At 38.6% G+C, this 15877-nt stretch overlaps 1 protein-coding gene across 1 annotated transcript in view; it reads left to right on the forward strand.

The window, feature by feature from the left end:
* CALCR (calcitonin receptor) overlaps positions 1-4651 on the forward strand; it is a 60191-nt gene extending 55540 nt beyond the window's left edge. Inside the window, exon 12 of the mRNA XM_061997125.1 lies at positions 4430-4651. Within this exon, the coding sequence (XP_061853109.1) occupies positions 4430-4651 (222 nt within the window). The remainder of the gene's footprint in view (positions 1-4429) is intronic.
* The last annotated feature ends 11226 nt before the right edge of the window (positions 4652-15877 follow it).

The following is a 15877-nucleotide window of genomic DNA, read 5'->3' on the forward strand; positions in this document are numbered from 1 at the left end:
AGCTATGTAATTGATAAGGTACTACTAGCTGCTTTCATAACTTTCAGGATGTCAGAGAGTGTTAAATTCTACCAGCACTTGTTGGTATCACTATACATTTGCTTCTGGCTGGCTCCCTGCATAAACGTACAGAGAAATGCAACAGTAGAAAAGATTAGAGGCCTCCTGCCATAATCCTGTAGCATGGTTTCTCAGGAGACATAAAAGACAATGGCAAAACATGAACAGCTAATGGCACTGTAACCTAAGATGACATGATATCTCTAAAGGTAACACTACAGTAATACATGGTTTTATGGGTTCAGTTAAACAAAGTTGGAGAGTTGTATAACTCTCTTTTCCTATCACATTTCTGTCCCTTGCAGGCTCCTACCACTTTTCTTCTTCTTACTTTCTGGCAATATCCATGACCCAGAAACACAGCTGCTGATTCTCCCTAATAGCAAGAACCTGGTGTGTGGAAATAAGAGATAAGCCAGCCAATGTTTGATATATGCTTTCTCCATAGGAATAATTGCATAGTTATGTACAGGCAGCGCTTCAACGTGTTCTCAGTTGACTACAAACAATGCGTTACCCCAAAATCCTGATCTCGAACGTTGTCTTCTTTATTCTCCCCGGTATCACCTTCTAATTTTTTAGATTACATTTTGCAAAACAAACTTGCTTAATGTTTCATATCTTTAGTGTAAAAGGTCAATTACTCTGTAATTCTCCACTTTAAATGAGAACATATGGATTTGTGCTTAGATTAAAGGCTGTAGCAGTACTAAAAATGAGAAAAGGCAGCAAGAAAATGCACTGAAAAATACTAAGTAACTTAAAGGTATCTGTTTCTTAAATATATTTCAGCAGATAGCCCTGATTCCAATGTACTTTTGATAATGCTACAATGTCAGAAAAGCATATCCACCTTTGCGGCTCCAGCAGTACAATTTTTGAGTACTACAAGCATACTGCAAGCATATCTGGAGCAACTGCTTACCAGCATCATGGTGGATCATATGTATAATTTAATACAAAATTAGATTTCAGGGCATGAATGAGTTTACATGTCATATGAACTAACCTATAGTATGCAAAGCAGAAAGCTAAAAGCCACATTCTAGGAATGCAAATGAATCTTAATTTATAAATGTGTGTTTATTTTATAAATTTATTTTATTTATTTTATAAATACACAGCTCTTTTTTTTGTTAATTAAGTACTGTATTACATCTAATTTAGAATTCAGAATACATATATTTGTATACACCATATTAATACATGATATTCAGATGTCCAACCTCAGAGGCACACTGCTCTTTGTGGACTTCTGCTTTGACTGAGCTGCTGTTAGGAAGTGGCAATAGCACTCAGTCATTCCTTACATGGACTGAAGATGCATGGTCTAGACCTAAATCCTGAATACAGCAATAGTCACCAGACCCCTAAATGCCTCTGAAAGGCTTTTTGATACATCTAGAAGCCCACAGTAAAATGATCTCTTCCTTGTGAAAGGGTCTTATCTGCATGTGCACTTTTGTCACTGGATTTGTTAGCAACCCATCACTGAGGGGATAGATCTAGAAAGGGTGATACTCCAAAGTAGATAAAAATGAATCTGATATTGAAATGTGGCCTCCAGTTTTGTAATCTATTGCTCCTATAAGTAATCATATGGATGGATTAACTACCTCTAGGTAGCTCCAGATTGCATGAAGGGTGACTTCTTGGTGGAGTGGCGGATCAAAAATTTTCATCAGTATCAGGAAGTGAAAACAAACAGCTATGGAGATTCAGGTTGCCCAGATATCTAATAAATAAAATTTCCCATACAAAAATATCAAGAGGATTTCTCAGCATCCCTGCCATTGACCATGTTAGACAGTCTGAAAGTTTGAGGCAGATAACAACAGTTTAAACCATGGATGTAATGGTGAAAAGTACTCAAGAACCAACCAAACTCAGGCTCTTCACTTCTTTAGGCTTCACTTTCTTCCATCTACTATCACAGCAGAAAGCATGGCAGGTATCACTCTTCCCTTTCCAGTCTCCAGGAGCCTTCCTGGTCTTTAATATGTTGTGGCTGTGCATGTGATTTTCAGTAATGCTGCTTACACATTGAAAATCCATGCAGGAACAGTTTTAGTTGGCACTGAATTATGATCGTCTGAGATTCTTGGAACCATCGCAGAAATCTAGATTAATATATTATTTTACTCAAGTGCAGCAGCTCATCCTACCCATTATCCATTTGTGGACAGATTCTCCTACAGGCCAGCAGTTCAGCAGGGAATAAAAACACAGCTGCTTTGACCTCGTGCTCTCACTGCTTCGTTGGGCCTTTTAAACCTGACTAATGGCACTTCTAATCGCGGATTGAACTGGAAGGGATGCGCCTGTTCTCTCCCCAACCATACACGCAATTTAAGCGTCACTCCCCTCTGAGAAGAACATAAGATATATACTACAAGCTCCTCATGGCAGGCTTTGTAAGATTTGGTGACATTTTTTTTCCCTCTTCAGTTAACCATGTTGTCATCTGCAGACCGATGGTTGTCCTGGTGGCCTGTCAGACTTCAGTTCAATGGAGAGTCATTTGAGAGCTCAGCAGGAGCTCATCACCTTCCCAGCAGCTCCTCTCCCAATACAAGAGAGACTGAAGCCTTGGAGTGTATGGAGGGGGCAGGGGAAGGGGGCTAGAAGAGGAGCAGGAGGACTGTAAGAACATATTCTTGCCACCTTCACTAGAGATGCTGAAATTAATCTGAATGGATGGACTGCTGTGTAATGCAAACACATTCAATACTCAGGGGCAGAGGTAGTGACTGAAGGTCTGCAAAGGCCACAGACACTAATAGAAAAAAAGAGCTAATATTGGAACCGGGGCATAGATGCAGTTTTCAACTAGTTCTAAAGGACTAGTCAAGTAAACATTTGTTTACTCAAAAAACTAGTCATACCAAAGTCAGTGCAACTTGCATGAGTAAGGGTTTATAGCATCAACCCTCATACCATGGCTTGCATTTTGGATTAAAAATAAAAATCCAAAGCAATTGAAATATCTATTCTTGGCATGCTGCATAATCCTGCTGTACACTTGGTAAGTGTATAGCAATTCCTTTTGATGTTTTGTCCTTACGTGACATGAAACAGTTTTCTTGCAGGCAGCTGTGGGTGGTGAGTATTTTACTATATACATATTAATAGAATGATTAGAATTGTGAAGACTTGGGTCATATTAAAATCATTCAGATTCATCTATATGAATAAAAGATATTGTTCTGCATAGATCCTGGAGAGTGATTTCAGACTACTCCCTGAGCAAAAATGGCACACATCATTCACCTCATCAGGAGCACAAAAACTCTGGGACACTCCTGTTGTCACAGTGTCTCACCTGTAGCTGCCTTCCTCTGGAGTAGTGGTCATTTACAGCAGATTATTATGGCAAACTGTTCCTACTCTCATGTTTTGCTGGAATCACTGATCTAAAGGATCAGAACTGGGGTTTGTCCACTCTCTGCTTGTGTCTCAATGCTTTCTTCAGGAAGGAGCTAGTGAGTGCCAGCACATCTGGATGTGCAGCTGGGGACAAGTTTCTTATTCCCTGGCAGGACTCAATAGCTTAAGTCATAACTCAGCACCATATATACCATCACTCAATGTAAATATTGAATAAAATATTTTATTCCTAGAAGGTGAGTGTCCAAAAGCTGAAATTCTCTGCTACCCCCAGGGCTATTACCAATGCTACTTTTTTGTCAGTATAGAACCTGTTCTTAAATTACCAAAACAAAATCGCTGTTTAGCTGTACTAATCCTCCAACTCTTTCTGCAAAATTAACCTTGACAAGCTCTTGAAACATACTTAAACTTTGCCATTCACAAGCAGCTTTACTCAAGGTTAAGTGTCTTCAGGGATCACAACGCATTAGCCGTTCCAGAGGCAAGGATCCTTCTTTTTCCCTTTTCTAACATAGCATCCTGCTGTATTCCAATCTATTAATCTCTTCCACATTTACCTCTTATGGGAATAGATAGCCCATACCCTCTCTTCATAAGCAGCAGAAACTGCAGAAATTCTAATTGCTGCCATAGGTTAGGAAGGGAGGGAGTTAAGACTAAGAGCTGAGCAACTGCTTCTTCTTCTGGAGTTTGGAGCAGATGGGAGGAGAGAGGTAGACTGAACCTGATGGAATTAGTTCTGGAGTTTTTTCTTTTTCTTCTTTTCCCTTTTTCTTCTTTACCTTTTTTCTCCTTTCTCTTCTTTTTTTCTCTTTCCCTGTTTCATTTTCTCTTTTTTTTTTTTCTTGCCCTTGCCCTTGCCCTTGCCCTTGCCCTTCCTTTGCTGTTGCCCTTGCCCTTTTTCTGCAGCACATTTTAAAATGTCTACACTTAAGGGGCTTAGGTTATGCTTCACCCTAGCTATGTGTTTCTTTAACAGGTACAGGGAGCTTTGAAGAGGCAATGGACACAGTACAAAACCCAGTGGGGCCAAAGGCGCCGAGAGCACTATTCCACGAGATCTACCTCCTACACTGCAACATCAATCACAGAGGTCCCTGTTTACTTGTACCATCATGATTCCAACAATGAACAGTTAAATGGAAGATGTGGAGAGGACTCTGAACTCGTTGCATTAAAAGCTGGAGACACATCTGCCTAGCTCAGCACCAGCCATTGCAAACACATCATTTCACATTCTGCTTGTGGACGAAGTGAGGAGAAGGGTGGAACTGTGGAAATCCAAGCCACTGTGTGAGAGGGCAAGATGAGGTGAAAGAACACATCATATTCAAACTTTGGAAGCAGTCATATAGAAGTCTGATGCAGACCTGGAAATAACATTTCTTCCTGGGTGCTGCAGCAGGGAGTGAACATGGACCTGCCCACCAGGCTGTGTAATCCCCACATCTCCTGATACTGGCACTGTGACGTGACCATCCAACGGTAGTAACAGTGCTAAGTAGCCCATAGCAAATAGGAAAGAAAGAAACAGTATGTTGCAACTGGAAACTTTCAGCACTTTTTGCTTTCAGTACTTTAACACTAGGTTTTGAACTATCAATTTTCACAAGATCCAACTGGCTTGGAGCCTTTACCTTCGCCCCTTTAATGAGCTTGATGCTTCTTAAAAGATTTTGCACATTGCAAGATGAATCGGACAACAAATAAATAAGTCACTCCAAAGGATAGCCCAAATATTACCATCCCAAAAGAATATCCCACCATATTACCACCCCATTAGCAGGTGCATAAACAGAATGAAGGTGCATACCAAGATCACAACACCCTCTGACAGACTAGTTCTTCACACAAGTCTTGAGGGCATCTCAGAATAGGTTTTGTTTAATGATACTGGCAACTTGAGAATATTTATTTATAGGAAAAATTGTCACCTCAGTACTCTGCCCAGAAACTCGTTATTAAGGCACAATTCCTTCACTCTGAATAAACTATGAATTTTCTTTGGAAAATATTATTTTCTTTTATAGTCATTCTGCGATTAATGCTAGATGCATGATTGTCTCTGTTACAAATTTATGATCATAGTAGTAAAAGATCCCAGGTAAGAAATCAGAAATTAATGTTATCAGATGCTTCAGCTCCAGCCCATGCTGGAAGACAGGAGGCAGCTGCAAGTACCAATGGTGACATGTACTCATATCAAATGTCTAAATACATTCCTGACCTAGAAGTTGTGCATATACTGCCCTATGTGGCAGATAACCGAGGAGAAACAGAATGCCATCCTTTATAGTACAGTTGCATTCATGTGAGACGTTGGCTGCTGGTGTAAAATTTCTTCCTTTCTTTCACTTGCTTGCTGCAGTTCCATCCACATGATTTTTCTCCTTATCACTGCATAAGGTACTTAAAATATAGTGGCTTAGAATAGTTTTAAATATAGGTCTTGTTGGATAGTACAGGAGAAGAGAAAAACTGATATAAGGCACTTGTGCTAAATGTCAGTTCTTTCTGAGGTAACTTTGGAGGTTACAGACAGAGGCCTCATTTCTGCACATGTGTTGAGAACAGACTGCAGGGCAGTCTGTGTGCCATAATCTAAAATGCACTTTAGAGAGTCCCATAGAAAGAGGTTATAAGCTAGTCCTGCCATAAGCTTCGATAATCTATTTCAGATTCTATTGAAATTAACAGACAAATTCATGTTGACTTATATGAGCAGTGAACAACAATCTTCAGTGTTCAGGAGTCACTTATGCAATACAGTTCTGTGTACACCTTGAAAACAGGAGACAATTTCATCCTTAGTGATATGAAACCATTTTTAAATATTACATTCAGCCAGGCTTAGTTTTCCCTTCACTGACACAGCTAGACCCTGAGCCTTATCCCTCATTTGCAAATTTTAGCTGGCCACTGTACATGTCTACCTACACAACTCACCATCTCACTGGAAAAGTCCTTTCCAGGAATGAGCTCATGAGGGATAAGCATAAAATCAACTCTATGAGAGGGAATCAAATTCTCAGTATTCATAGGTGAGGCAATGCCTTGCAGGGAAGGGATTTGCTCTGTTTGTGTCATCAGTACATCCACACAACCACTGTGCACCACCAAAGCTCCCTTCCCAGTGTGAGGAATGAGCTGCCAGCACTGCCACCATAGAACAAGAGAGAGGACCTGGGAAACAAGAACTAACCGTCCTCATGGATAATCCAGTGGAACATTTCCAAGAAAATACAAATGTGTTGTTTTTTAAAGCCACATACCTATTTTTCAGACTTCAAGGAAAGCAAAGACATTTATTTTTTTCAGACAACAGTATTTTGCCTACTGCTATTTCTACTTTTACTAATGAATAATGGGAAGTCACTAAAGACGATAAAGTGTCTCTGCTATAAATACTGTATCTGAACAGCTTTGGGGCACACTGCACTTCCCAGAAGTACTCCAGAGGGCATTCCTAGTTTCTAAAAACTAGGTCGTAAAAGAAGTGTGCGTAATGTAGAGAGTTTAATAACGAACTTATTGATTTTAGTAATGTACATGTTTAAAACACATAAGTGCAAGTTGTTTCATAGTTTATTATGTCCATGTGGATGTACAAAATGGAAATGCTTTTGCCATTATAGTGGTCAGTTTTTTTCTTCGCTAATGGTATTTTCTTGCTCTGTTCAGTAGAATGCTTTGAAAAGCCAAATTCAGGATCTGTGGTTTAGAATCTCAGTTTGAGCTTCAGATTGTGGAAACATTGTACTTACATCAGTCTTTATGGCATCTTTGGTTTCAGTGGAGGGATGATGATTTACAGACAATAAAAATTTAGCCTAACATACGTACTGAGTTTAGGGTTGACATCACCCTTGGGATTTGCAGGAAAGGCTGTGCTTTAGCGATACTTGCTGAGTAATTTCTAATAAAAGTATTTCCAATGTAAAATGCTATTTTTCTTCATCTCAAGATAGTTTAAAATGTTATTATTGCATACATAAGGTAAAATTCACTTCTCTGCCTTATAGATAATACCATACACTAGTGACTAATATTGAGAATGCTGAGACAACCTCAATAATTACAATCATCTTGGTAGTAGTGTATTTTGTCTTTAATACATTTTGCAGGAACATCAGAAATACATAATTCATGTATAAAAAAGTAGGAAAGAGTTGACACTTGAATCAGTGGATTCAAGGTATATTTTAATAGGAAACCAACCTTACATTAATCACCCATGCAGTATCTGCTTCCTGTCAAACACCACACTCAAGACATGAAAATGCAGTGAACATTTGCTCTGTCAGAAAAGATTGTGTTGTTACTTTGAGCAACTAAATCTGTCAGGAAGATGCTGATTGTTTTTCCTTACTAGGTACAGAAATGCAGCACACATATAAAGATTTGTTGTGGCATGAGATATCAAAAGTAAGACTTGATTTTTTTATTTGGTTTACTTAATAAATATGTTTTAGCTGAAATAAAGAAACAACAAATGTAGAACAGATAATTTTCTCTATATTAAAATTCTTAGCAATAATGTTACCTTAATTAAACATCTGTCAAAATGCTTGTATGTTTATAATGGAGAGAAATAATTTTGTTTTGAGGTAAAACCAACAATTCAAATGTGGTGAGTATCATGTCTTCTTTTCGCAAGTCTTCCTCCATAATTTGCCAAACAAAATAAATAAACCAAATTAATGAACAAAATCTGAGCTATTTTGTAAAGATGCAAATCCTAAACACTAACAATGTGAAGATATCTGCATTTCAGTGCTTGTCATTTTAAAAGTCAAATGTGTCTTCATGAAGACAAATATGCGTAGGTATTTGATTACTCCTCAAAAATATGAGTGTTTGTACCCTAAAAGTAATTTCCATTGAAACAGTAGTTAGTCTTAAGACAGTGAGTGTCTGCAGTCTGTGATCATACCCTCTCTGCCCAACCATGTGCAATTTGTGCTAGCCACATGGGAAAAAAAACCCTAAATAAGCAACAAAACAAAAAGAGTCTTTACAGCCAGTGGTAGCAGTAAACTGCAGGAGGAAGAACGTGATCACCTCCTTAGTCAAATATTTAGTGAATCTTAAGTCTCTGGCAAGCCCTGAGATTTAGGATGGTGCCAGAGTTATGCTGCATTGACACTTGTAGTTCTCTGGCAGCTGTAGTAATTAAGGTACCTGGAAGGTTTTCATGATCTGCAGATGTTTCTGTGCAGGTACAGAATTTTGCACGTACTTCCAGGTGAATCACTAATCTATATTTAATCACTCCTTTACTGAGTACTCAGAGCATGATCTATAAAATAAATTTCTCAGCATCTGAACTAGAGATTAGTATGGTCCTCCCAGCCTAAGAAAAGATACCTGTTTCAATCAGTAAAATTAAGTGGTGAGAAGGTTATCACTACTGAGCCTGTCATATTGCTGCAGAAAAAGAAAGCATCATGACAAGATGACTAACCAGGGTGTTGTATGTGAGTCTAACAAAACAGAAATCTGCACAGACGGCATTAAGGATGATTTAGGCCTTGTTCATCTGCCTTGGCAGAGGGACCATTTAGATGATCTGTCAAACACCTGTCAAGACTTACTTTCTGTGATTTTCTGTCAGCAGAGATAGACACTGTGTTTTACTGGGGCAGGAAGTTATCTAAGTCTCATGAAATGCCATTTGAGATTTTCTTTAGAATCCAGTTTCAAGATCTTAGAAGCCTATCTTTAAATGGAAAAAAAAATCAACTATTTTCAGTCAATTTTTAAAGGACATCAGATGTCTGAACTGATTTTAATAATCTGATTCTTTTTCTCTCACTGCAAGCAAGTGCAACTTTGAGCACTGACTACAGAAGGTTACTTTATGTAATGGGAGATGTGCAGAAGTGCAACTTGATGCAGCCTCTATTCTATAGTGCTGGTAACGTCAATTTGCATGAATATGGTCAAATGGATATAGCTCCTTCCTTCATCTCTCCCATATTTCTTTCTACCCCGGTATTGCCATCACAAGTGTCTGCTCTCCAGTCTGTATATCCTATGCATTTTAAGAAGGAATGTTTCTTCTTTACAGTTTGCACCTTCTGTTGAATTGCTGTCAATCCAAGGTTTACTCACTACAAGTCATGCTAGAAAGCATGCATTTTAATCCAAACGATGTCCTAGATTTCAGGTGCTTGGTCCACATTGGGTTTTTGTTAAGGATTATAAGGACTCTCTTCAGGTAGTGAACCATAGTCTTCCCCAAAATGCAAAAAGCATGTAACAAATGGGAGAGACTCTGGGGCAGAGCGGTTATGTAGCCTCTCTTCACTACCTTAATGCCTTCTGGGGACCCCACATGCAGAGGAAACCAGGGTCACCCATTTGCCCACTCCCATATTAAATGAGTACATGATAGGAATTACTGGGACAAAGGATGCTGGCTACGCTGCAGGATACACTCTAGGGCAGCCACCTGTAATGAGTATTGTTCTACAAATGGTCAGAGCTCATGTTCTGTTTGCTGCAGGTTATGTAGGCAGGCTTACTAATTTCAGACTCACAACAAATGAACAAGAAATAGTTGAAGAAAGGGGTTTTCTTATTGAATTGTACTGTACTAAAGGCTTTTTTATTTTATCAACCCTTTGTCTTTTAGTTACTTCCCAATACTTACAGCCCTCATGCCCACAATTGGCTCTCCAGCAATTGAAGGGAGGTACTGCTCTGGCGGAGGCTATAGCTTTGAACTGTCAGTGATTCAGAACCTCCACAAGAATTATAGTGTGAGTATGCCCAAGACATAATGTAGATTTCATTTTCAAAAGGAGAGAGTGCAAGGATTGCTCATTTATTTCTCTGCTGTAAAAATATCTTCCTGATGAGACACTCCTTGGGAAATCAGAATTAGTAAGGATTGGAAGGACAACAGATCACTCCAATTACTCCAGGTGTGCCGTCACCTACACATGTACTCCCACATGCACGATGAACAGTTTGTCACAACTTGACAAATTTGAGAAAATGCCAAAAAAGTACCAGAGCCTGTTTTTCATTTCTATCTATAGACCATGTAGAAGTAACTTATCAATTTTTCTTATATATCAGGAAATCATGAACAAAGATGTCTGCTTTTCAACTGTTTCTATTACATTACATAGGGACTAACACTCTTGATTGCAGAATGTGGTATGTTACCAATAATGCACTTCAGCAAAAGAAATCGATTCAGAACAAAGAAATATAATAAATATATTTTATGTTTAGCATATATAGTCTTTGTAAATTAGCAGTAGGCCTTTAAGAAATACAATATATACAATAAAATCTGGACATATTTTAAATTATTGTCTCTGTAGATACAAAGTAGGTATTTTCTTTTCTTTAAAAATATTTATCTTGAAAAAAATATTACTATGTGTTTATTACAGGAAAGTTTTATCATCAACTTTTATTAGATTGTGCTTGGTTCATAAAATTGAAAAGGCTAGGAAATGTAGCAAGATTTCCCATGTTGACTTTAAATCTGAAGGACAGTCTGTAAGCCACAAATTCCTTGTTTATGTCTGATGTGAATGAAAACACAGTTCTAATTAATTATGTCTTTGTTACTATATAAGCCAGGAGACTCATTGTCCATTGTAGTGGGTCTGGGATGGTAGTGATTTTCCACAGCAGCTCCTGCAGTGCTGTGCTTACTGTTGATATCAATATTATGACTACCGCTTGCACAGCATCAGGGCTGTCCCTCCAGCATTCCTTCCCCCACCTTCACCAATAGCTGTGGGTGGGCATGATCTTGGGAGGGACTATGGCCAGGACAGCTGACCCAGGCTGACCAAGGAGATATTCCATACCATATGACGTCAGCTCAGTAATATAAACTGGGGGAGAGGAGCAGGAAGGGGAGGCGAGATTCATTTCTGGCCTTCCCAAAGCAGCCGCTACGCGTACTGCAGCCCTGCTTCTCGGGAGGTGGCCGGACATCGCTGCTGATGGGAAGTAGAGAGTAACAGCTTTATCTGCTTTTGCTTTGCTTCCCGCGCGCGCGGCTTTGCTGCTTATTTATTAAACTGCTTTTATCTCAACCCACGAGACTCCCATCTTATTTTTCTCCCCTTCCCTGGCTTGCTGAGGAGGTGGGGGATGGAGGTGTGGTGGGCACCTGGCATCCAGCCAGGCTCAAACTACCACATCCATTTTACCATTTACTGCATAATGTGGGTTTATACTATAAAAACATCTGATTTTCTACACCAAGAGGTGTACATTTCTGATTGTAAATCAATTGTTCTGTTGCATTGTGTGCTTTGTATAAGCTGAACCTTGCTGTAAATGATTCACCATGTGTAGAAAACTTACTTTCAAAGAAATACTGACTGAAGATGTGAGTGAAATCTCGACCTTATTGAAATCAAAAGCACTGGCTGCTCAGCTTCTGTGGAAACCAAGATTTCACCCTTTATAGTTCCCATTTCATCAACTTGAAGGGCTGTGGATGGTTCAGAGAGAGGATGCTTGGTATTGTCCCTACAATAACCACATCTCTCCCAGGGGCTGCAAATGTGGGAGCTGCTGTTGTCTTTTCAGTTCATTCCCCAAAGAAGCGGGGAAATTGCTCAGAGAGCAGTGTTGAAGCAATGCAGAAGCTAAACCTTGCTCTGACATTTCCTGTTACAGCAGACACAGAAAGACGGAGTCCAGGGAGGGAGGGATTCACAAATCCTGGTCTTCTGTAGTCTTCGGATCAGGTGATGCCTGGCACAGTCCATGCTGAACTGTGTGCCAGTCAGTTACCCTTTCTTGGTTTATTTTATGTGTTGCACAAGAGTGTTTTATGTGAAACTTCTTCGGTGTAGAACTTAGCATTCACAAAATTTTGTCTTTGAGAGAGGCTTCTATTTTTGCAATTAAAGAAAAGTCGGATTCATTTTAAAACCATTGGAATGTCTTCTTCTCTTAAGGCAATCAGATATAAATGAATATCAAACAATGGTGTTATTGTTAAAGTGTTAGATAACTCTCACTCTGTCAGATATTTCTTCAATTCTCTGACAAGCACTGCTATGATCTAGTAACACAGTAGCGAAGTCACAGAAATATCTATTAAAATCAAGGGGAAAAAAAAACTGTTTAAGACACTGGACTGTACAAACTCAACAGATTTACATTTGGGTCATGTCCTAGCCACAGGCTTACTGTGTGGTCCCAAGTCAATGATTAAAGCAAAGCACTAGCCTCAATGGATCCATTGAAACTACCACTGACAGATTTAGACTCCTGTACTCAAAATTCAGAATTTTCCTCTAAATATATTTTCCACTAAATATATTTTCATCAGTAAAAACTCCCAACCTGTCAGACAATTTTATTCTACACATATTCTGTCTCTATATCCTGATCAAAGTTCCCACAAAATGCCATGAGGAGAAACTGCCACTTCCTCCCTCCAAACCACCTATTCCTGAGTGCTATTCCGCTCCCTGACAGGAGTTTTGTACCAAAATCTTATTTTTTGAAGTGGTGCTCAGCAATAAGCTAATGATTTTTTTCACTCTTGGTAGTGAATTTTTCAAAATATTTAAAATATTCTGAAGTATCACAATGAAAAAAATTTAGTAGTGTTTTCTGTTAAACCCTCTCTTAAGGAACTCTCTAACATGCTGTACTGTAGAGTCTACCTACACACATATGTTTAGACATTTAATACATTGTACATTTAATAACACAAAATACCTACATAGACTCTACACCTGTATACACCTGTGTACACCTATAATCATCTCACTGCAGTACAAGTGATGCAATTTCAAGAAGTTCTGGGTAGGGAAAAGATTCAGCTTCTTCACTTCATGAAGCACTCCAGCAACTAGTTTGCTAAAAGGCAACTATGAGGTCAAGTTGGGGTTGGTGTGCAGAAATGTCTGTCTAAACTACACATTTTTTTTAGATGTTTCACGTAATTGCCAGAGTGAACCCTTCTCCATCAATTAGGTCCATCTATATGTAGGTTAAATAAAAACCACCAATGAGCAAACCACATGCATTTGATATTCATTTTCTCTGCTTCTGCTGTAAAACTGCCTCTTTCTAGGCAACACCACCAACAATCACTGTGGGTACTACTAGTAACACTCAGCAAGAAAGTTAAAATCTGCTTTGTGTCACAATGACCCAATGAACACATCTCTGTTGGCAAGAGCAAAATAGACATAGGCAAGGCACTCCTAAACTGTGTGTGAATGTCCACAGTCCTCAGACAGACAAATCCCGAAAGCCCTTTCCCAGATTGGTTCTCCAACGTTCAAAAATACCACAATTCAGCAGAATTTGTTTTGGCAGAGGTGTTTTGCAATCTGCTGAGAGAGAGCTGCTTCTGAAGCAGTGAAATTGAGCTGCAGAAGTTAGCTAGCATAGGAAGATATTGCAAGAAAAAAATATGTCCCGGCGCAGAACAATTTCTTTTATTAAGAAATATTTCACATTACATGAAGCATCACCAGTGAGCAGTATACACAAATAACATTAGGCATTAGACATGCATGGGACACAATTATGGTTAAATGCATCCCAAGAATACTCTCATTCAGCCAAAGGTCAAAACTTTTCAGTGACACTTCCCGAATACAAGTGCTATTCCGCTCAGTGAGTTATAAATCTACTCTGGAGAGCCTGGAGCATTGATACCCAACAAGTTCCTTGGACTAGCAGATGCAGGTGAGAGATAAATGGATTTTTGGCACCAGATATGTCTTTCTCACGTTTAATGAAGCCTATCTGCAAAGAAAAAGAGGAAAAACTTCTTTTTAATTTTCCTTGTAGAAACAGCAAGTGTTGTAGGCTTCTATAAGCAGTTCTACATTATCTGTCTTAGAAAGTCTTTCCTCATCTAGGGGAGAGATGGCCCCAGAGGGTTCTGAGTGTCTGTCTTGGGAAGTATTTTAAGGATTTTAGATAAATCATCTCAGAAATTATAGAGATAGACCTAATTGTTGTCTTTGATAAAATTGTGTTAACAAATAATCGCCTGTGAACAAAGTCAACAAGAAGCTTAAATTCTCCTTTATCTATTTCCAATGGGAGAACTCCTGTCCAAGCCTCAAACACTTGCTTGACTTTTAGATGGTCACTTTTTCTTTCTCCTAGTAGCAAAACATTCATATTTCCCATCAAAATAGACTTCATTCCTATCAGTATTTTTCCACGGTGTTGCTCATTTGAAATGCAAAGTAATTGCATGTGTTCATGCAGATGATTTCTTTATTTCCAAGTTGAAAACTACTTTGCTTCACATCAAATTTTGTATGTTTTTCAAATATCTGTACTCTTATTCATCCTGGGTAATATCTCACGTTTTGACAATGGTATGTGACACAGCATGAAAGAGGTTATCAATGTTATGTCCAAGTAATAATCTCCAAAATAAGACTCTGATCCTTAACAGTGTAACAGCAAGGCAGAGAATAGTTCTGAAAATCTAAGCTCAAAATATTGTCCCAAATAATCTGTCATAGCAGTATGGATTTGTAATAGATCCATACTTCTATTGTGACTACAGTTCTTGCCCAGTTCTCCCGAATAGCCACTTTATTTCTCATCAAAGCCCAAACTCTTCCCTGTCATGAACAACTTGGAAAATTCCTACTGCTTCATTTTGGAAAGCCTCCGTCCTTTTGCCTTTCTGAGGCTTCTTTAACCGGAGACATTCTTCTTATGATTAAAAGGACTGTTTTGTCCTTTGCTGGCAAGAGCTACTGCCGTAAAAGTCCTGGTTAATCTCCATAAGCTTTCTTTGGGGTTTGGAATCCATCTCTACCATTGGTGTGTTAGCTGTGAGTGATCCAGAATAGACAAGGATCAAGAGCAATTTACTGCACATTTCTAGTTTCTTAAAATCAGACTGTGCTGGATGAAAGATCTTGGAAAATATTTGTGAAATCAACAGAGTTTTACTGTTTTTATTGTACTTAAAAAAAAGACAGCTCCTTGGATTCCTTGGTCAACATATCTGTTTGAGCAAACAGAAAAGCCTCATTTCAATGTGGTTGAATTGGAAGCATATGAAATATTAAATCCTGATTTCCAAGATGGAAACTGTAATAAGTAAAATACAAGGTTACAATTGGTAAAAAGAAGAAATTCAGATTAAAGAGAAGTCATGGTGGACTATCGTAGTAGAATATAGGATTTGTAGTTGCATTTTTGCATGGAGCTCAAAATGCAAAAATTATATTAGAATCACACTTTGGACATCTTTTCTTACAGCATAATTTTTCCTTTCTTCATCTCTATCTTTCAGTAAACTTTCATTGTTTTCCTAGTTCTCTGCTACAACTGTCTGTCAAAATATTGTTTGAAAGTGTCAAAATTTCCTGAAACTGCACATGAGCAGGGTTACCATAAGGTTGGGGTTCTTATTAGCTTCTTTTTTTCCTTGACATTGAAAGAA

This window comes from Colius striatus, chromosome 5 (assembly GCF_028858725.1).
Source record: "Colius striatus isolate bColStr4 chromosome 5, bColStr4.1.hap1, whole genome shotgun sequence".
Classification (NCBI taxonomy): Eukaryota; Metazoa; Chordata; class Aves; order Coliiformes; family Coliidae; genus Colius; species Colius striatus.